We start from the raw sequence: 21860 nt of genomic DNA on the forward strand, positions 1-21860 counted from the left end.
AACGTTATTTCATGTTCCTGACTGTGTTTCATTCAAAAAAATAACCCATGTTGTCATGTAAATCTACAATTCAAGATGCATGTTTGTCCAGATCTATTTTTCAGCTAGAGCTTAATTGAAGCTGAGTTGAATCGCGATAGTTTGTTTGCTAAGCTGTAGTGCTAACGTTACCCACCGAAGTCGATCCTGTTTGCTTCGACAACAGAAGTGGAAACAACTAACGTAATCATTTCAAATGTTATCTAGTCAATCTGTTGAAAACAGTGTTGTGTAGACACAATAGATTTATTTGTACGTTTTTATTTCAAGTCTCCACGTTCTAGTTTCAGTGAGTGCTGTTGGCAATGTTGCGTCTTTGCTCCGCAGCTTCACTCGTTGTAAACCAACCGATCAGCGCGCAGCTCATCTATATATTCATGAGCATACTATAAAAGGAGAAAACCTAGCGTTTTTTCCCTGGACAAATTCACAGGAAGCATCAGCGGTCATAGAACAGCACCCGGGCCATTTTCAGCCCAACCAATGTTACATACCCTATTCGGAGACCTTAGGGAACAGTGTGAAATACCCCAAAAACCCAGTCAATTACCCTTTTAAGGCTAAGGCTCCTCAACTCAGGGCTCTCGGAGCAAGCGGCAGCTTGGTTCACAGCTACCTTGAAAACAGGTCGCAGTGCATTAGATATGATGGCATATGCTCTGATATTGCAACCGTCTGCAAAGGTGTGCCACAAGGCTCTGTATTAGGTCCACTTTTATTGACTATTTATTAGTGGTGGGCCGTTATACGCGCTGCGTTAACGTGAGACTCTTATCGGGCGATGAAAAGAATATTGTCGTTAATCTATTCTCAAAGTTGGGTTGGGAGCTGGGTCTATACTACGCAAGCTATGATGACTTTCACCTTGATATTTTAGCGCAGATGTATACCTAGCCGAATTGCACTGTAGGGGGCGAGAACGAGTCTTCGAACCTGTGTGTATGCCTTGTGTATGAAATTATCACATCAAACGTGACGTGCTAACATGGATGCAGCTCTGAAGCTGCCTGGTTTGCTTCAGGGAAAGTTCTTCCAGTCTCAAGTTCTTCCAGTCTCAAATACCACCTAAACGCAAAGCATCCCTTAGCTAATGCGGAAGATGCCGGGCCAAGCACTGATGTAGCGCAGGGGAAGAGTCGTCGTCAAACTACGATGTTTGAGTGCAACCGAGGCAAGCCCGTCAATAAACAGTTAATAAACACAAGTACATCTTATTGAACATAATTTATTTTCATCACCAATTATCATAGTAGAACAGCTTTCTCAAGCAGTTTGTGATGCATTTTGGAAACAGGAGATGAGCTCCTGGTCTAATGCGCCACCTGGCTTGAGAAACCCATTCTCAAAGACTTACTTTTAGTCATTATTTGGGTAGCACACATTCTGAATGCCTTCGGCGGAATTCAAATGAGCCATTTTAATCTAGATTAATCTAGATTAACGCCAATATTACAGTGAGATTAATCTAGATTAAAAAAATTAATCTATGCCCACCACTACTATTTATATAAAGCATCTGGGCCAAAATGTGTTGGACGCTAATTTTCATTTCTATGCTGATGACACTGTGATAGATATATTGCTGTGCGTCAACTCTTGTGCAGGCAATTGATCTCTTGCAAAATGCTGTTGTTCAAAATACCCTTTTTCAACTGAAACTTGTTCTGAATACAGATAAGACAAAACTTATGTTGTTTTCAAAGACTCGCAGTAGGCCACAGAATATCCCCTCGGTGGTCACTCTTGAAGGAAATAAAATAGAGGTTGTTAACTCTTATAAATATCTGGGTATTTTGATTGATGACTCCCTCACTTTTCAGCCACATGTGCAGTACCTGGTGAAAAAGTTTAGGTTAAAACTGGGTTTTTATTTTCGAAATAAGCTGTGCTTTTCATTTAATGTAAAAAAAGCGATTAGTTGCTGCTACTTTTTTTTACCTGTGTTGGACTATGGTGATCTTTTATATATGCATGCCTCTGCAAATTGTCTTCATATGGTGGACACAGTTTACCATGCTTCACTGCGTTTTATTACAAACTGTAAAGCTCTGACTCACCACTGTGACTTATACTCTCAGGTAGGATGGCCTGCTTTGGCCACCCGTAGGCTTTGTCATTGGTACACCTTCATTTATAAGGCAATCCTTGGTCTGCGCCCAAACTACCTGTGTTTTTATCATGCAGAAAAGTGCTGGACAATACTCCTTGTGATCTTAGGACATGCTCGCTGTCTCAAATGCCAGAACGAGAATGGGAAAAAGGGCTTTTATGTATTGGGCACCCTTATCATGGAACTTGTTGCAGAATGATTTAAAGCTCAAAGAACTGATACCACTTACTGCTTTTAAATCTTAAATGAAAGAAATAGAGGCAGGTTCCCAAAAATGTCAATGTTTTTAAATTACGTAGGTCACATAACTGACTTTTTTTTTTTTTTCTCATTCTGTGTTCATTTGTCTATAACTGTATTTTTATGTTGCTGCCTGTCTTGGCTCCTTTGTCTCCCTTGAAAAAGAGATGTTTAATCTCAATGGGACTCTCTTGGTAAAATAAAAATAAATAATTTGCATACTGCTTAGAGTTCACAATTCTCTTTTTCCAGATTAAAGAGAGGTTTTGTATTCTTTTCACCATTTTCCACCCATTTCACTCATGATCAAACAAAATTTCCTCTGACCTTTTCCTCCTATAATCCAATTGTAATTGCAAATATAGCTGCAAGCAGCAATGGCGGATTCCTCCCTAAAAAATTGCGAAATGTTGTAAAATTGACATAATAGATAGTTACACTGGGATTAACCAGAAGAATTGAAACCGTAATTTCTGTCAGAAAAAATAATATATATACTTCTGACTGGATTAGAACCCACAACCCTTCGCACATCAGCACTGTGTCATCCTACTAATCTTACTTGCCCGTTCAGTTTTTGTATCACCAATGGATTAGGGCAGGTGTAGGTAACCCTGGTCCTCGAGAGCCGCTGTCCTGCATGTTTTAGATGTTTCCCTGCTCCAGCACACCTGATTCAAATGAATGGTCGTTACCCGGCTTCCACAGAGCTTGATAACAACCCATTCATTTGAACCAGGTGTGCTGGAGCAGGGAAACATCTAAAACATGCAGGACAGCGGCTCTCGAGGACCAGGGTTGCCTACCCCCGAGTTAGGTTTAGGTTTAGGGTTGAAAAAGGTAATGCGTCACTGTTGAGGACATGAGGTTTGCGGTGTTGTACAAAAACACAAACTAGGCCGTTGATGTAAATTTTCAAAGATAAGAAAAGATCCTTTACTCCAATAATTATCTTCTTAATTCGTAGACTGTCTCCTTCTTCAAACACAACGTCATGACTCAATTGCAACATAGACACCAAATTCACAATGTATAGCCTATTAGATAGCTACAGACTTTGACTTAGCCTAGGCTACTGTGATATAGAAATATTGTAGGCTAAATGTTACCGGCAATGTGTAAAACTTGGAATTTGTATAGAATGCCTATAGAGGTTTTTTGATGAACATTCTAGAATTTTCATTTGTTAAGTTGGGCCCTTGAAAACTTCCGGTTTCAGACGCGCAAATGACTGTTTTGATGGAATTCTGCGAGATTAGAAGCATAAGAAGTGAGCAAGTTACTGTGGTATTTTTTTTAAACAATGTCAGTCCTCTTGCTGCGTTTGGCTGTTCGTTGAGATTGGGTTAGAAAAAGTTGTCCACAATAAAGATACATACATTTCGTAAAGGGTTTTGAACCTACAACCCTTCGTTTACCAGCACAACATCTCATCCAATTGAGCCATTCCCAGATCTGGACTTTGCCATGTTCAGTAACTGGATAATAAAATAAGAAGTTTCTCCTATGGCAAGCATTGTCAGATTTGGTCCAAGCTCAAACAGCTGTAATTCAGTCATATTTTCACATATCAAGGTGAAACTTTGCAGGGTACTTCAGGGGGGTGTCATTCAAAATTACAGTTGATTTAGTCACGCAAACATATTGAGGCAATGTGGACATTTACATAAAAACACCCCTTTCAGAATGTTGAAGGTTTTATCCAAATTAGCATTGTATGGGTCCTCATTTTTCATGAGGCTTTTTTGTTCCTCATGAAAAATGAGGGATGTACACCAAGTTTCAGAAGAATTGGAGCAATGGGGTGGAAACTTTTTGCCCATGAGTTCATGAGATAAATTACAAGAATAATAAAAAATATAGCTGCAGGCAGCAATGGCGGGTTCCTCCTCAACATTGCAAACTTTTGCAAAATTGACATGATACAGACATGTATTTCATACATGTACACAACATTTCAAGACTATTGGAGCAATGGCTTATTTTAAGTCATTTTTTGAAATTCGTCACAAATTGTCACTAGAGAAAAATCCATGCTGCCGACATTATGGGTTCTTGAGACTTTTTTGTTCCCCATGATCAATAAGGCCTGCGTACCAACTTTCAGACATATTGGCCTGACAGGGTCAAAATGCCGCCCTTTTGAAAGTGACAACTTTGAAGTGTGTTCTGTAAGGCCACCTGTGCTCTGGTCAGGCCCATCATGCATCGATTCTTTAAAAACTTGGACTACAACAATAACTTTATGAAAGTGAGGATGCACTTTACTAAAGGAAGTGTGTGTAGGTTATGTACTACTACTGCTTGCTCTGCCCACACACTTTCCCTATCCATGCTGTTTCCCTCTTTCCCAGCGCAGGTCACCCCAAGGCATAAATGCAGCGGCCGTATGAGGTTTAAAAAAACATACCACACGCAGCAACACTGTGTCAAAGTTCCCCGGGACTTATATTGGAACTCTCCCTGCATTGACCTCTCTCTAGAATCTCAGTCAAAACACAACTGACAAGAATAATGCGGGCAACTGGACCAAGGTAGAGCTAATGTTCAGCTGCTTGCAAGTGTACCTTGGGATGGTCAAGGTAAACTTTATTATCCACAAGTAGGAAATTCACCATTACACGCTCCATTGTTAGATAGCCTGCTGCATACAAATAAAAACATAAATACATAAATACAACAGCATTAAATACAAAAACATTAAAAAAATTAAACATTAAAACATAAGAAAAACAAGGACAAGACAAACAAAACAGTTAACATTGCAACATAAGGTACAACAGCCTGACAATACATTCACAAGGTCAGACTCTGATCCCATTAAACTACACAACATGCACAATCAGGGTGACCAACAGGATTATCTTAACTAACAAACAATAACATTACACACATTTAACTGAACGAACACAACAACTGAAATCCCTCGCATGGCTTGTCGAAATAAGTCTGGCTTTTCGTTAATATACGTTGATGGAACACAGATCTGCCTGATTAGCAAGCTATTTTTATTCATGTTTTGTAAGTGAAAGAAAGTCAAAGAACTTGCTAAATGAATAAAATGTCAAATCCAACTAAAAGAGAGATTTCCAATCAATTCTTTTTTTTTTTATTTTTTTTTTTTACCTAGAGGTTTAAAAGGCTACCTTTTCCTAAACTGACATGCACCAACTGCATTTACACATGGATTTGAGGTGTGCCAGCACCAGGCGCTCAAAAGACTTCATTACAACAGAGGTCAGGGCGATGGGTCTGTAGTCATTAAGTCCTGTTGGCCTTGGCTTTTTGGGCACAGGGATGATGGTGGAGGACTTGAGACAGGCCGGTACATGGCATGTCTCCAGGGAGGTGTTAAAGATGTTGGTAAACACCGGAGGCAGCTGGTCAGCGCAGTGCTTGAGGGTGGCAGGAGAGACGGAGTCCGGCCCAGCTGCTTTGCGGCGGTTCTGCCTCTTGAAAAGTCTGTTAACTTCACCCTCCTGAATGGAGAGAGTCGTCACTGTAGAGGGAGGAGGCCTCATGGGTGGGAAGGGGTAGTTCAGGACAGTCTGATTGTCTTTCAAATCTGCAGTACAACTCATTCAGATCGTTTGTGGAGTGGGGGGCTCTGGGCTTGTAGTTGGTGATCTGCCTGAGCCCTCTCCAGACAGAAGCAGAGTCGTTAGCAGAGAATTGGTGTTTCAGTCTCTCTGAGTACAGTCGTTTAGTGTCTCTCACCGCCTTGCTAAACCTGTTCTTCGACTCCTTGAATCTGTCTCTATCCCCACTCCTAAATGCTTCGTCCTTATCTGACCTCAACCTTCTGAGCTCTGCTGAGAACCAGGGCTTGTCGTTGTTGAAGTTCACCCTGGTGCGTGTTGGAATACAGCAGTCCTCACGCGCCCTAAACAGCAGCACCCCTATCACACTGATAAGCCTTTTTTTTTTACACTTATTTCTGTCAAGACACAAGTATAGATTTAAACATTTATTGCAATGGAAATTAAGCTCAAGCAAAAGTTCAGTCAGCTTGTATTCCCATTCCATCCCACTGTTCACCCCCCCACCCCACCGCTATGCATGCTTTATAATTTTTCCTCGCTGTCGATACCTGGGCTGTCATCAGCTCTTCGGATCAGCCGGTCTCTATCCTATAGTACAGTGACATGCCTCCTTCGTTAGCCTATCATCTTGCTGCTGTCTCGTTACACATGTTTCTCTCTGCCTTGTTTGTTCATTCTCCTTTTAGGTATGCCCCTCCACCTCCCCATCGCCGCTCTGTCTAACGCCTAGGACACACATTCGCAAGTGGCTCGTGAAAAAATTTGACGAGCTGCCAAAACTATCGCTGCAGAGCGCAAGCCGATCGCGGTTGCGCTTCCAGGCGCTTCGCAGCCAATCGTGGCGCTTCTCGGCCAATCGCGGCACTTCGCAGCCTTTTTCCTTTCGGCGCCCATGTTATCAAATTGGACCAGCCACACAGGCTGCGAAGCGCCGCGATCGGCTCGCGCTCTGCAGCGATCGTTTCGGCAGCAGGTCGAATTCTTTCACGAGCCGCTTGCGAATTCTGCTGCAGGATGATAAAATACACCATATTATATGATATATTTAGATAAACATGTTATTAAGATTTTATTACATTAGTTGTAGGCTGTAGCCTATCACTTAACACCCAACTTCACTACGCTGGTAACAAATGGTCAACCATGTGTTTACCCCGATAAAAAAACTATCCAAACAATTCTCAAAATGTAAGCATTTTAAAATAAATAACCCAGATTAGGAGTGGGCGATATACCGGTTTGATAGTAAAAACCGGTATTGTGCCGCGCCATGATATGGATTTAGCCATATCATGGATACCGCGATTTATTCAGAATTCATAAATTCGAATTTTGCATCAATATTTTTTTGTTCCAAATTTCAACTGAGTGATAGTACTAAGTAGCTACATCTTTTTTTTTATTTTTTTATCCAACCTTTCTTGGTTCTTACGAATAAAAGAATGTATGTTAATATGTTGACCTATTTTTATGAGCGCACGTCGCATGCACTTGTTGCACGCATGTAGTGCTAGCAACAAAGAAGTGTGCAGGCAGCTGCAGTTAGGAGGCAGGTTAACTATTGGGGGAAAACTTTACAATCCAGGATGAGCGAAAACACAGAAATTGATGTTGCTCAAGAGCAGGAGGATAAATTGGTTAAGAAGAAAGGGGGCACCTCTGTTGTTTGGAACTGGTTTGGCTTTAAAATCTACGACCCCGACCAAAACACTACCCTATGCAAGTTGTGTCGTCGTGTTGTCTTAGCAAAAGGTGGAAACACGACCAACCTGTTCAATCACTTAAAAAACATACATGTCCGTGAGTATGAACAATGCACCAGAATGCGTGAGACAGTAAGCCCAGGAGCTCGCCCGAAGACAAGCCAGACTCCCACTCAACAATCAATTATATCATCATTTGCTGCCGGTACTTGCTATGAGAAGACGAGCAAAAAATGGATAGACATCACAGCTGCGATTACAAATCACATAGCGAAGGACATGGTACCGATTCAAACTGTGGAGAAAGAGGGGTTCAGAAAGTTGATTCAAACTCTGGACCCAAGATATGAGATCCCGAGCCGCAAATATTTTAGCCAAAAATGCCTGCCACAGCTTTACACAGAATGCTGGGACAGAGTTTACAGTGAGATAAATAACATTCCATTCTTCTCCACTACTGCCGATCTATGGTCAAGTCGTACCACAGAACCTTATATAAGCCTCACAATCCATTACATAGACGGTGACTGGAAACTGAAAAGTAAGTGCCTACAGACGTCTTATTTCCCAGACGACCACACCGGGGAAATAATTGCAGGTGGGCTGAGGGACATACTGTCGTCCTGGGGATTAAAAGAGTCGCGTCAAGTTTGTATGACGACCGACAGCGGATCGAACATGATCAAGGCATTGCAGCTGAACAAGTGGGCAAACCTTGGATGTTTCGGACACAGGCTGCACAATGCTATTGGTAAGTTTCAGGACTGTAGCCTAGGCCTACCCTGTATGATGCTTATTATTAAGAAAAAATACAGCTCACATCAGCCATGTACCGTAGGCTAAATCTAAGCACATCAGATTTGTAAAATGTGTAACAGTTGAATGTAAATGCCGTAAATCCTCAAACAAAGATTAAAAGTTATATTGTATTGTGATTTCTATATAAAAATGCATTATTATTAATTATTATTGTATTGTGATTCGATTATTTTTCACCCTATTATTTTGATTTCTTATTCCCAATTTCCAGAGAGGAGTGTCCAAAACGCTCCCGGGCCACAGGGGTGTGCGATTTCCCGGGCCACAGGGGTTTGCAAAAAGGTGGTTAGCACGTTCTCATACAGCTGGAAAAAGCAGAAGGCCCTGATGACAGCACAGAATGAACTAAGCCTGCCCCTGCACAAGCTCATCACAGAATCTCCGACAAGGTGGGGATCTCGTCTGAAAATGATGGAAAGAGTCCTGGAGCAGGAAAAGGCCATTACACAGGTCCTGGCAGGGGACAAAAAGACACGGCACCTTGTACCTACCTGGCAAGACATCCAGGTCTTGGAATCAGTCACAGCAGCACTGAAGCCACTCCAGGACTTTACAGATGCCCTGTCAGGAGAAGCGTATGTGAGCGTGTCCTATTTGAAGCCTGTCATCAATCTGTTAAATGCAGAGGTTCTAAATCTGAGCAAGGACGATACAGAACTGACCAAAGAGATCAAGATCAAGGTTCTTGATTACTTGAATAACAAGTACACTGACCCTGCAACAGATGAGCTGCTCTCCATGGCTACCTTTCTAGATCCAAGGTTCAAGACCAGGTACATGTCCGCTAAGAAACTGGAGGACATTAAGGTATTTATTCATTTGTTCTTGTTTTATTGCTTCAAATGTAAAGCACTTTGGGCTGCATTTTATGTATGAAAGGTGCTATACAAATAAAGTTTAATTATTTTCATTTTTTAAGGTGAGAGCTGCCTCAGAGACCGAAGCCCTCCTGGTGGAGAACACAGCCCTGGGAAAATCGTCTCTTGCAGAGGATCACACTGACAGGGAGAAAGAAGCTTCCACTGCTCATCAATCAGGCAAGAAGCCCAAGAAGAGCCTTGGGAGCTTCTTTAAGCAGACCAGCAGTGCACCTGCCTCATGTTCAGAGAGGCAGATCATTGAGCAAGAGCTGAATAGCTACATTCTGGCAACGGCAGCAGACAGCGAGTCTGATCCTTTGGAGTGGTGGCGATTTCACGGATCTAATTTTCCACGTGTGAGTTGTCTGGCAAAGAAATACTTATGCATCCCTGCCACAAGTGCCCCCTCTGAGAGGGCATTCAGCACTGGGGGCAATGTGGTGACATGTCACAGGGCAGCACTAAAGCCAGAAACAGTCAACATGCTGGTATTCCTGGCACGGAACTTGTGAAGAAAGTTCTAGTGAAGATTTGTTGATATTGTTGATAATTGATGGTTGAGGCTTGAAAGGTTTAGTTTCAAACGGTTAGTTTTTTACATATCTACGGACCGTAGCCAAAACAAACACACGTATTTGAATTTGTAATTACCTTATTTTCTTTATCTCCTGTTATTTTTTATTTAATTTTACTTAATATCTAATTTATATATATATATATATAGGCCTACCTACCTCATGTTTACGGAATGCATGTTTGCACAATACAAATAAAAACTTTTCAGGTCCATACGGTCCAATGCCTCACTCTTTCTGGTTATATAAGGTTCAAATACATATTTTTCCTTAACTAATATAATTTAACCAAGAAGGGATATTAAAATGTGATTCATATTTTTTTACGTCATATATCGTGATATCATATCGATATCGTCTGGACAGTGGAAAATATCGTGATATGAATTTTAGCTCGTATCGCCCACCCCTAACCCAGATTGATGATTGCGTTGACTTTCAAGCCAACATATTGAGTGGAGACACTGAAACCCATAGGCTACATCACAAACCAACGAAGAAATTTGGTAAGATTGATGACACAGTTAATCATCGAAGTTGAGAAGTAGCCTAGGCCTACATGGAGTTTTATGATCCACAGCACATATTTTACAAAGACTACGGCAACAAAAAGCCAAATGTTGTCATGTTGGGATGCTGTTGCGACGGCTGTTGGAGCAACAAGTTGCCTAAATATAGCCTATGCCATGTTTATATACCATGTCAGGTTTACATGTGAAAAAAGAAAGCTCAGAGGAGGTGAAAGGCTTGGTGACCTGCGAGGAGAAATGTGCGTCTAGTGTGAACAGCCTCTCAAAGGGGATCCTGGGTGGAACCTTTCCCAGGCGGTTCTAGGTATAACCCTTTATGTTGGGTTCTAGAAATACTCTTCTGAAAGGTCTCCAGGTGTCAGGAGGTGAGTGCCGGGGGTGGACCCAAATGCAAGTAGAATGAGGCAGGAACAAAGTCGCACCGGGAATACTCACTCGTGTACAACACAAGGTGTGTTTGAATGTTTTTACTTTACAATAAAAAGTTAATAAAAACAAAAACTAGAATATCTTTATTGGATTTGTCCCAATAAAGTATAGATGAGAGACATTTCTGCTTACAAGCCTCTACTAGCACCAACATTAAGAAAAAATCCCTTTCAAAGTTTGAAAACTGTTAGTGTTGGCATGGAGTCTCGAAGAACAGAAGTCATGCTACAGATTTCAAATTGAGGTGAACCTTTAGCCAATTATGCAAATTACACAGCCAAAGCTATAATGAAATGGTCAGGGAACAAAAACTTTGAAAAACATTTTTACAGGATGACTTGACATGGGGAATGTTCCATTTGAACTGAAGCAATCAATACTACAAAGGTTGTGTTGTGCAAATGGATTTCTCCACCCCCATCATGCACTGCAGAACACTGACCCTGTCTCTATGAGACAGACTCTTATGCTCAGCTCTTTGCTCACACCCAGGTCTCAAAAGAATTATAAAAAATATATATCCAAGGTAAGAATTATTTCATGCCTAAAATGTCTTAAATAACTTGTCATGTTCAGGAATATCACTGTATATGACAGTTAATGACACCTACTCTAGTTTAGAGAATGTTTTTCATTCACTATCCAATTGCTGATTCATCAGCATTTATAGTAACAAACTGTAACTTATTCTAGTCAATGTACCAGTCAATTATAATTCCTCCATTACTAACCCCTCCCATGATACCGAGCATAAGCTTATGATACTCAGCAATTTAGCCTGTGTACTTAATCATTTATATTTTTCATTACTGTCCTTGTTACACCATAAGGAGGTGAATACTGTGTAATAGGCATGTAAAAACAGAAACCTGTTCTTTATCTGCAATTAAAGAGTAATTACAGATTAATTGCATACTTAAAGATTCAAGGGCCATGAATAAGTTGCCTTGTAACAACTTGGTATTAATTAATTGCAAAATTCAATACCAAAAATTGTGTTCACATAGATTTTTTTTTTAATCTTTGATATAAATGTACAAGGTTTACTTTGTCTTTTTTTTATTACGAAAAAGTTATAGAATAAATATGATTGTGAATGCAGCCAACAGGCAACAGAGACCAGGGTCCAAAAATGCTCACGCCCTTAAAACAATCTTAATTTAGATTGAAAGGATGCTGTTATTAGAATTTTGGATTAAAGTGTCTGCTAAATTGATGCTGCAATAAGCAACTTCTTTTTTTAACGGATTATCACATAATTCTATGTAGTTAATTGCCTTTAATTGCCTTTTTTCACTTAGCTTGTAATCATAAATATTTAAAGAAGTAGAATCGCCTAATCAATCAACACAAAGTTAATTTTAAAGGGGACATTGTCGGCCGAGGTCCTTTCTCCATTTTTTACAGATTGTGAAAGTGCAGATTGTAAGCTTTCAAATGATGTGTATTTTTCATTGAAATCTGGAAAATAGTTAAAGAAGATTCAGTGTATCTGAATGTGGAAAGCTCTAGCCCAGATATTCGGCTTCAAAGATTTTTGACCTTTTTACGCCTCAAGAGAGGTGTGATTGTTTTGTGTTGATCATTAGAAATGTCAAGTGGTTATTTCACTGCAGTAAAGAAAAAGATATAAGATAGAAAATATTCACACTCAATCATATTCCAGTATCCTGTTTTCTTGACTTATCCTAGATATGTGTGTTTTATCACCCAGTATTTTTGTACTGACTACATTGAACTTTACCTGTCCCGGTTATGGTTCAAGTTATGTGTTAAGTTGTTGGTGCAAATCGCATCTTCCGAAAATAGCCTGAAAGATGTAATCACAGTTTACCAGGTCAAATAAATAAATATTCATCCTGTGCACAATGCAATGCCTGAGATAAGCCTATTCATTCTATTTTGTCCATGGATGTAGGCTAAAATGAACGTATGACAACGTTTTGGAGCAACATGGTCAAGTTGTAATTTTTTTAAATGGATCCCAGTGCGTGTCCACTGCAGCGACGCGAATCGCTTGCCATCGCTCGCCTTCCCACAGTTCACCACGCTCGGGGGCGTTTCAAACAGATTAATGTAAAATGTAGTTCTCTAAAGTCACTGTTGTAGTTGTCATGGACAGATGTGCAGACTTGGGTTTACGTACTCGCAACATCGATCAAAATACAACTTGTATACAAAATACAAAACTGTTTAATAGACATAAACGTTGACATGTGTAAAAAACGTTTTATTATATTACTCAAAGTCTGCTAATCTGTCGATACGATAGGGAGTTCCAGCCGGCTAGCTAGCTACTGTAGTTACCACAGAACGAAGTTACGTAATGTGACTAGACTGAATTTGAAAGTACAAGCACCAACAACTTCGGCAACCTTGCGCCATGCATCGTTTTTTATTAACATTTCTGTACGAATACAGCTATGTATCGTACAGGACTGGGTAAGCAGCCACACAAACGATTAGTTTCTCCTCCACCTTGAAACCTAGAAAGCTAGAAATGTTCACCATGGTTGCTACGTTACGAGAAACAAGAAAACACTCCGATTGGCCATCGCTCCTCATAGCAAAGTTGAGAAAATCTCAACTCGGTCGCGTCGCTACCCACAATGCACCACGCAAGCGATTCGCCTGGCTCCATTGAAAATGAATGGAAAACATGTTGTCGCTCGCATCGCGTCGCTGCAGTGGACACGCACTGTTAAGGTGTGATGGCGCCCTCAGAACTGAGTCGAACTGTGATTTTTTAACAAGATCATTGTAATCAGCAAAAATATTATCAATAAAAAAGTCCCTACATTTAACTTGTCCCCGGTGCTACCATTGCTTGAAGATAGGATCTAGCTTGGCAGCCAGGAAAATATGATTATTGCATATGGGGTTGTCCAAGGAAAAGTCTGAGTTGAGATACTTAAATTGATTATATATTTTGAGAGTATAAATAATGACTGGCCTTGAGGAGAATGGAGCCTTCATTGTAATCAGTACAGCAAGTGATGTTGACTTACGCTATTTAGCCTCCGCTGCACACCAGTCTGTATGTGGAGACTGGAACCAATAAACGACTTTTTGTAAATTTGCTGCCCAATAATGATTTGACAGTTTTGGGAGAGACAGTCCTCCATCCTTTTTTTGGTCTCTCAAGAAACTCCCTACGTATTCTTGTTTTTTTGCCCCCACATACAAAGGAAGACAGCAATCTGTTAGTCGGAAAAAGGGATTTTGGCAAGAAAATTGTAAGATTCTGTAACATACGATAATCGTGGTAGCACATTCATTTAACACAATTAATTTTACCAGCTAAAGACAAATAAAGACCACTCCATCGTTGGAATTCAGATTCAAGTTTTAATTATGGGACTGTAATTTGCTGCAATGAATGAGTAATAATTGGGTGTGCTTTGCCTTCGGCAAGGGCACAACCTTTGTTCTCTCACATACAGTTAGGTCCATAAATATTTGGACATTGACACAATTTTCATCATTTTGGCTCTGTATACCACCACAATGGATTTGAAATGAAACAATCAAGATGTGCTTTAAGTGCAGACTTTCAGCTTTAATTTCAGGGTATTTACATCCAAATCAGGTGAACGGTGTAGGAATTACAATACATTTTATATGTGGCCCCCCCCTTTTTAAGGGACCAAAAGTAATTGGACAATTGGCTGCTCAGCTGTTCCATGGCCAGGTGTATGTTATTCCCTCATGGGAGTTCGTTATTTCATTGACAAGGAGCAGATAAAAGAGAGTTCATTTCAAGTATGGTATTTGTGTTTGGAATCTGTTGCTGTCAACTCTCAATATGAAGTCCAAAGAGCTGTCACCATCAGTGAAGCAAGCCATCGTTAGGCTGAAAAATCAAAACAAACCTATCAGAGAGATAGCAAAAACATTAGGTGTGGCCAAATCAACTGTTTGGTACATTCTTAAAAAGAAAGAACGCACTGGTGAGCTCAGCAACACCAAAAGACCCGGAAGACCACGGAAAACAACTGTGGTGGATGACAGAAGAATTCTTTCCCTGGTGAAGAAAAACCCCTTCACAACAGTTGGCCAGATCAAGAACACTCTCCAGGAGGTAGGCGTATCTGTGTCAAAGTAAAAAATTAAGAGAAGACTTCACCAGAGTAAATACAGAGGGTTCACCACAAGATGTAAACCATTGGTGAGTCTCAAAAACAGGAAGACCAGATTAGAGTTTGCCAAAAAACATCTAAAAGAGCCTGTACAGTTCTGGAACAACATCCTATGGACAGATGAGACCAAGATGAACTTGTACCAGAATGATGGGAAGAGAAGAGTATGGAGAAGGGAAGGAACTGCTCATGATCCAAAGCATACCACCTCATCAGTGAAGCATGGTGGAGGTAGTGTTATGGCGTGGGCATGTATGGCTGCCAATGGAACTGGTTCCCTTGTATTTATCGATGATGTGACTGCTGACAAAAGCAGTAGGATGAATTCTGAAGTGTTTCTGGCAATATTATCTGCTCAGATTCAGCCAAATGCTTCAGAACTCATAGGACGGCGCTTCACAGTGCAGATGGACAATGACCCGAAGCATACTGCGAAAGCAGCCAAAGAGTTTTTTAAGGCAAAGAAGTGGAATGTTCTGCAATGGCCAAGTCAATCACCTGACCTAAATCCAATTGAGCATGCATTTCACTTGCTAAAGACAAAACTGAAGGGAAAATGCCCCAAGAACAAGCAGGAACTGAAGACAGTTGCAGTAGAGGCCTGGCAGAGCATCACCAGGGACGAAACCCAGCGTCTGGTGATGTCTATGGGTTCCAGACTTCAGGCTGTCATTGACTGCAAAGGATTTGCAACCAAGTATTAAAAGTGACAATTAGATTTATGATTATGTTAGTTTGTCCAATTATTTTTGGTCCCTTAAAAAGGGGGGGGCCACATATAAAATGTATTGTAATTCCTACACCGTTCACCTGATTTGGATGTAAATACCCTGAAATTAAAGCTGAAAGTCTGCACTTTAAGCACATCTTGATTGTTTCATTTCAAATCCATTGTGGTGGTATACAGAGCCAAAATGATGAAAATTGTGTCAATGTCCAAATATTTATGGACCTAACTGTATATATTATTATTATTGTTTCTCTTCACACCCCTAAGTCTTTGTCAATATTTGGACTACATAGACAACGTCGATGTCAAAAGTTTCGTCTTGGTAGCGATTGAGTTGCTTGTATTTTTATTTATGTTCCGTTGCACGGTTTAAGTAGAAATTAAGTTTTTGTGGCGAAAAGTGAAGCTAACGGTGGCTAACTTGCTAGCCACAGTCAATGACGCTACTTACGTCACTAACGTCACGAAAACTTGCGTGACTACCTCTAGCAGAACATTAGTTTAGCAGCTCGTTAACTTCTGGGAGATAGCTAAGCTAACTGCTTTACTGCAAGGCAGCTGCAGAAACGCCACAAGCAAAGAGGCCAGGGTGATAACTATTTACTCATTTTACTTTGTGATATGACACACAATTGTGTTGTGTAATGTACAATATAAGCTAATATTATTAAGGAAGTACATCTACTTTCGGAAACAGTAGTCTACTATTTCACTGAAGTATTAGCATCATGACATTAGCCTCTGTTGCCCGGGCAACACATACTACAGTGGTCTATGATGCATCTGTTTTCAATCATTAAAATAAACATTCCTCACAAATACATTTTCGTTGTAGGATTTATTATGAAATTAGATTACAAGTAAACGATTTGTTGGTGAAATTATCATTACCTGTGGTTTCAAACCAGTGTAGCTCACTGCAACGCTGTAGCCTACGCGAGACACACTACAAAAACATCTAGCTACACAGCTGTTTAGGAAGTCAAACGGCGACAGAACATGTTTGGCACTCCCCTTACTTAAATCAAAAGTCTTTCAATAGGTGAAACTATCTGACTACTAACCTGAACTTCATTGCCACAGCCTAAACTTTGTCAATCTGTTCGTGAAAATAATTACTTTCAGCCTAAACCGTACAATGGAACGTTACATCGAATTCAACCAACGCAATCGCTACCAAGACGAACACAGCAGTAGTCTAGTACTGTACTCTAGTAGTACAATTTACCGGGGCAGCTTCTCCACACAGGGCTATATCGCATTTTACGTTGTTACTGACAATGATCGCTACCAGTGAGCTTTTTATGAATGAACGATTTTCCACTAAATAAATGTCAAGCTTATTTACGTTTTTGGGGGCATATTTTCAGTTAGCAGATGGTACTGTTTGAATCGCGATTCCATCTTCTACTGCCGGTAACGTCGTAGAATAATCTTCAAAGGGGGTTCTTTATTAATGAATGAATGCAATATGAGTAGGCTAAATGCCTGAAAATATCACGAGAAGGGAAAAACTTAAGGACGTTTAAGTCATAGAGATTAGGTCAATTTTTACACCGGTCTGCCAAATTTATTTGTTTTGATTCAACTATGAGGCTGCCTCTTGCAGGGGAAATGAGAAGACATCTATTTTATTCTACACTTCACTCGTATTTTGAGTTGTAAATGAGCAGCAAAAAAAAGATGCTCTTAAATCTATGTAATCTTTATAAATAATAAGTATGCATTTTTATATAAAATATACAGAAATATCAGTTGTAAAAATGTCATTAAAAAACGGACCCCTGTGCAACCGACTGTAGGCCGGTATTGTAGGGTGTGCAAGCAAGCACACCCTACAATTTGCCCAGAAATTGTACCCTCTCTAGTTTATCTTGTTAAAAGAAACCAGTCAGTCACAAGTCACTACGCGAGCATCTGACACAGTGCCAAAGGCAAAAGATCATCCTATTAAAGTAATATTTTTACGTTTAAGGTTTAGCTTTGGGGTTGAGGCTTCCTGAACCACCTTTATTCAGATTAAGAATTACAAGGCAAACATGTTACAAAATGAAAGCTTTAAATCTTACGTACTCTACCATGATCATTGTAAATCAGAGAGAAGAAAGAGGTGAGCAAGGAGTAGGACAGTAGGACAAGGGAGAACTGAGGAGGTCTCAGGAGATGAAGAATCCACAGAACAATGCATTACAATTCTCTTTATACACAAGGACAACTAGTCCTGCAGTGGTTTACACAGTCTCGCTAAACAGATGATCGGAGTGTTGTGATGGGCTCAAATAAACACGCATTGCTATGTTTTACAACCGGAGGATTGATCGGAAGACTAGAAACCGTTTTGTCAGAATAAAAAATAAAAACTGAACCTACAACCCTTTGCCCTTTGCACAACATCTCAGACAATTGAGCCATTCTCAGGCATGGAATACACAAAGTTCAGTAACTGGATAATAAAAAAAGCTGTTTCTCGTGGTCTCAAATCCAAAAGAGAGATACTAACTAAGAATCTATGAGGTTTAACCTCCTGGCTAAACCAGAGGTGACAAGATTTTCAACTCTCACATTAATAAAGTGACCAAAACAGCTTTCTTTCACCTCAGGAATATAGCGAAGGTACGACCATTCATAAACCAAAATGATGCAGAGAAGTTAATTCATGCTTTTATATCCAGCCGGCTGGACTACTGTAACGCACTTTTCGCTGGTCTTCCCAAGAAAACCACTGAAAGACTACAGCTCATTCAAAGCTCTGCAGCTAGATTATTAACCAAAACTAAAAGGAGAGAACACATTAGTCCTGTCCTTGCTAATTTACACTGGCTTCCTGTTACCTTCAGAATTGACTAATGTCCTTCTCCTCATACAAAGCTCTAAATGGACAAGGACCTAGCTAATTTGCTAATGCTCTTACTAACTACACACCAGCTAGAACACTGCCATCATCAGATGCAGGCCTATTAGAGGTCACCCGAAGCAGTCATAAGAAGATTGGTGATGCAGCCTTTGTCAACTACGCCCCAAAACTATGGAACACATTACCCATAAATATTAGGGAAGCAAACATGCTACACATTTTCAAAAGACAACTTAAAATCTTTAATCTTTTTACCAAAGCATTTTACTTTTTTTCTTTCTTTTTTTTCTCAGAAGGGTTTTATCACTTTTATTACTTGTATTATTGTTTTTATTGATTTTATGTAAAGCACCTTGAACTTCAATTCTTGTATGAAATGTGCTATATAAATACAATATTATTATTATTGATTAACATTTTATACATTTCTCTTGAAGGGGGCTGGGATTTGTTACTTGGTAATATAAAGGTGATTATTGTTTAGATATTCTCCTCCCCTCTGGGATATAATATTATAAAATATTGACTTCAAAATGTATGATTTCACACAGGATGAAGCTGACCACATGCATATGGCTGCTGCTTTCCATTCTATCATCTTCATGTGGTGCCCATGATATATGCAGTGCCAAGCCCAGAGACCTTCCCCTGGAGCCTAAGTGCATCTACCGCAGCCCTGATGAGGCACCCACTGGGGATCCAGATCCAGAGAAGGTCCCTGAGGCAACAAATCCCAGGGTGTGGGAGTTATCCAAGGCTAACAGCCTTTTTGCCTTGTCCTTGTTCAAGCAGCTGGCCCAAAGCAAACCCCAAGATGCTAATATCTTTCTGTCACCCATTAGTATCTCCACTGCCTTTGCCATGACAAAGTTGGGTGCTTGCAATGACACACTGAAGCAGATCATGAATGTAAGATTATCTCTAAACCAAAATTAAAACATCTGCCCTGGAATAATATACTGTTTTGTGATAATGGTTATGCACAAAGTAAATTTACAAAACAAACTGCTGAATTATTTGTCATTTGATATGCTTGCTTTTCTTTCTTTTCCTTCAACTTATTTTTAACATATCTATAAGTAAAAATCCAGTCTACCAACCACCCTTTTTCTCTGTTTCCAAATCAGGTTTTTAAGTTTGATACAATTAAAGAGAAGACATCCGACCAAGTACATTTCTTCTTCGCAAAACTCAACTGTCGCCTGTACCGTAAGAAAGACAAGACAACAGAACTGATCTCAGCCAACCGTCTATTCGGAGACAAGTTCCTTGTGTTCAATGAAACATACCAGAACATTAGTGAACTGGTGTATGGAGCCAAACTCATGCCACTTAATTTTAAGGTAATTCCCCTGCATTTTATATGAGACTGTACTGTTAAGCAACAAGCCATAACAGGCCATTATAGCATATTACAAATGTAGTATTAATAATAGTAATAATTATTATGATATTAACAAATATAGTCGCATTGTAACAGTGACCAGCTTCCTCCAAACGCAGGAAAGCAAGGGAGAAATAGAACACCCAGAATTCTTACGCAGCTCTCTTAGCAGTACCAGTACAATTGTGTACTCTAAATCTCCATGTGTTACTATCACTTACTTCCAATAAGATTTCAAGTTCGGTCTGTAACATGCTTTGGCCAGCCATTGGCTGTTTGGGAACTTAATCTGCTTCAGGATGGAATCACACTTTATCTGAGCTGCATCTCCATTAAGTATAACTAATAGCAAGTATTAACATATTACAAATCATACTGAATTGCATTTTAAGACTGTGTGCTCTAAAATGCACATCATAACCTGTGTCACAACGTGCTTCTTCGAGCATGGATGTATTTCAAGCCTGGCCTATAGACCAAATTGTTATAACATCACACAAACAGTCAGTCACACGTCTGGGTTCTTTGGATGTGATGAGTTCAGTCAGACGGCTTGGAACAGAGTGTCTGAGGGTCCAATTTGGGTAGTATAGTCTAACCTTGCGAGATCACAACCATCTTGCCAAGCTCCAAGTTATTCTTCATCATGGTGGTTCAGACTAATCAGCGTCCTATGAGGAACTCCTGGCAACTACTGATGTGGTTGAAGTTTGCCTGTGATAGATGGTGATCGAGAGATGGTTTCTCCAATCACCTGCCAAGTGTTTTTTGAAAGTGCGTGCCAGGGGCATTGCTAGACATAAAGCTCTACTGGGGCACAGGCCTCTAATCATAATACGTACAGTATGATATCAGCTTTGGTAGGGACATTAATAGTTAATGCGAGAGACAATTTATTTTCGCAATAACAAGCGCAAGTACTGTTGTCATTATGTTTGATTCAAAATCAGATGATCGGTAGGCCTATTATTTCGAAACTTTCTTTAGTTTTGTAATGTTTAGCCTACCTCAATTCTGACGTGCCGACACCTGGACTTATGTGTGCGCGATGTAGTGGCTATTATAGCAAGCAAAGAGCGCACGGTTATGAATTCTGTGGACACGGTTCAGTTCAGTTTGTGCTTTTGGTTAAACTGCATTGATTGGGATGCTGTGTTTCTTTTATAATCAAGATGATCAATCTAAATGAATGCACTGAGTGTTGGGGAGGTTGTGTGTTGGCTCAATGTTTCATTTAGTTGTTACCATGGAGTGTCGGTAAGAACACTAGACGATGAGGCACAGGCATTCTTTCATTTCTTTTACTATAAGAACTTTGGTTTGTTTGGTATTCATTAACGCACACAAATAACTACTGGAACTATAGTAAACTTCTATATGGTGTTTTCCTCACTATACGAACACAACTAGCATCTATCGCTCCCATGTCATTGTCTCTCGTTCTTTCCTTTTGTGGCGCTATTGGCTAACCCCATGCTTGTCTCTCACGTGCACAGGGGATGCAAAATCACGTCCCATGGTTGGCCAAAGCATGCCTCTCATCCCCTCTCTTTTACAGCCGCCCCTACATTCATTGGGTGAATGTATGTCCTGTAGGCAGTGTTATCTAGGGAAGAGGTGCCAGCTGGTTATCGTCATAAGGAATAGCAGGCAGCCTGATAAGGCGAGCAACTGGTCGATGGTAGCGTCTGTCCTTGATCTGGATGTCCGCATTTGGCCATCTGCTCCAGGATAGGTGGTTTCGACCCGGCCTACAGGCCAGAGTGCTCGGGGGAGTTGGTAGTCCACGATCATCACGGTGGATCCAGGCTTGAGGTCTTCAGTGTCTTTCATCCACTTTTGTCTCAACTGAAGGCTGGGCAGATACTTCTTGATGAAGCAGTTCCAGAATTGATCTGCCAGTACC

General features: G+C 40.3%; 2 protein-coding genes across 3 annotated transcripts in view; both read left to right on the forward strand.

Moving 5' to 3' along the window:
- Positions 1-7637: 7637 nt before the first annotated feature.
- On the forward strand, positions 7638-10038 carry LOC134012937 (E3 SUMO-protein ligase ZBED1-like). The gene is made up of 3 exons (XM_062452617.1): positions 7638-8385; positions 8665-9260; positions 9373-10038. The coding sequence occupies exons 1-3, from the start codon at positions 7755-7757 to the stop codon at positions 9823-9825; spliced, it is 1680 nt and encodes a 559-aa protein (XP_062308601.1). The 5' UTR covers positions 7638-7754; the 3' UTR covers positions 9826-10038.
- Positions 10039-11219: 1181 nt separating this feature from the next.
- Positions 11220-21860, forward strand: part of serpinc1 (serpin peptidase inhibitor, clade C (antithrombin), member 1) — a 31076-nt gene continuing 20435 nt past the window's right edge. The window contains exons 1-3 of one of the 2 annotated variants that reach the window (XM_062452342.1): positions 11220-11373; positions 19122-19479; positions 19698-19913. In XM_062452342.1, the coding sequence (XP_062308326.1) occupies positions 19123-19479; positions 19698-19913 (573 nt within the window). In that variant the 5' untranslated portion in view covers positions 11220-11373; position 19122. The remainder of the gene's footprint in view (positions 11374-19121; positions 19480-19697; positions 19914-21860) is intronic. The other variant, XM_062452341.1, reaches the window with a different exon arrangement.

This window comes from Osmerus eperlanus, chromosome 26 (genome assembly GCF_963692335.1).
Source record: "Osmerus eperlanus chromosome 26, fOsmEpe2.1, whole genome shotgun sequence".
Taxonomy (NCBI): domain Eukaryota; kingdom Metazoa; phylum Chordata; class Actinopteri; order Osmeriformes; family Osmeridae; genus Osmerus; species Osmerus eperlanus.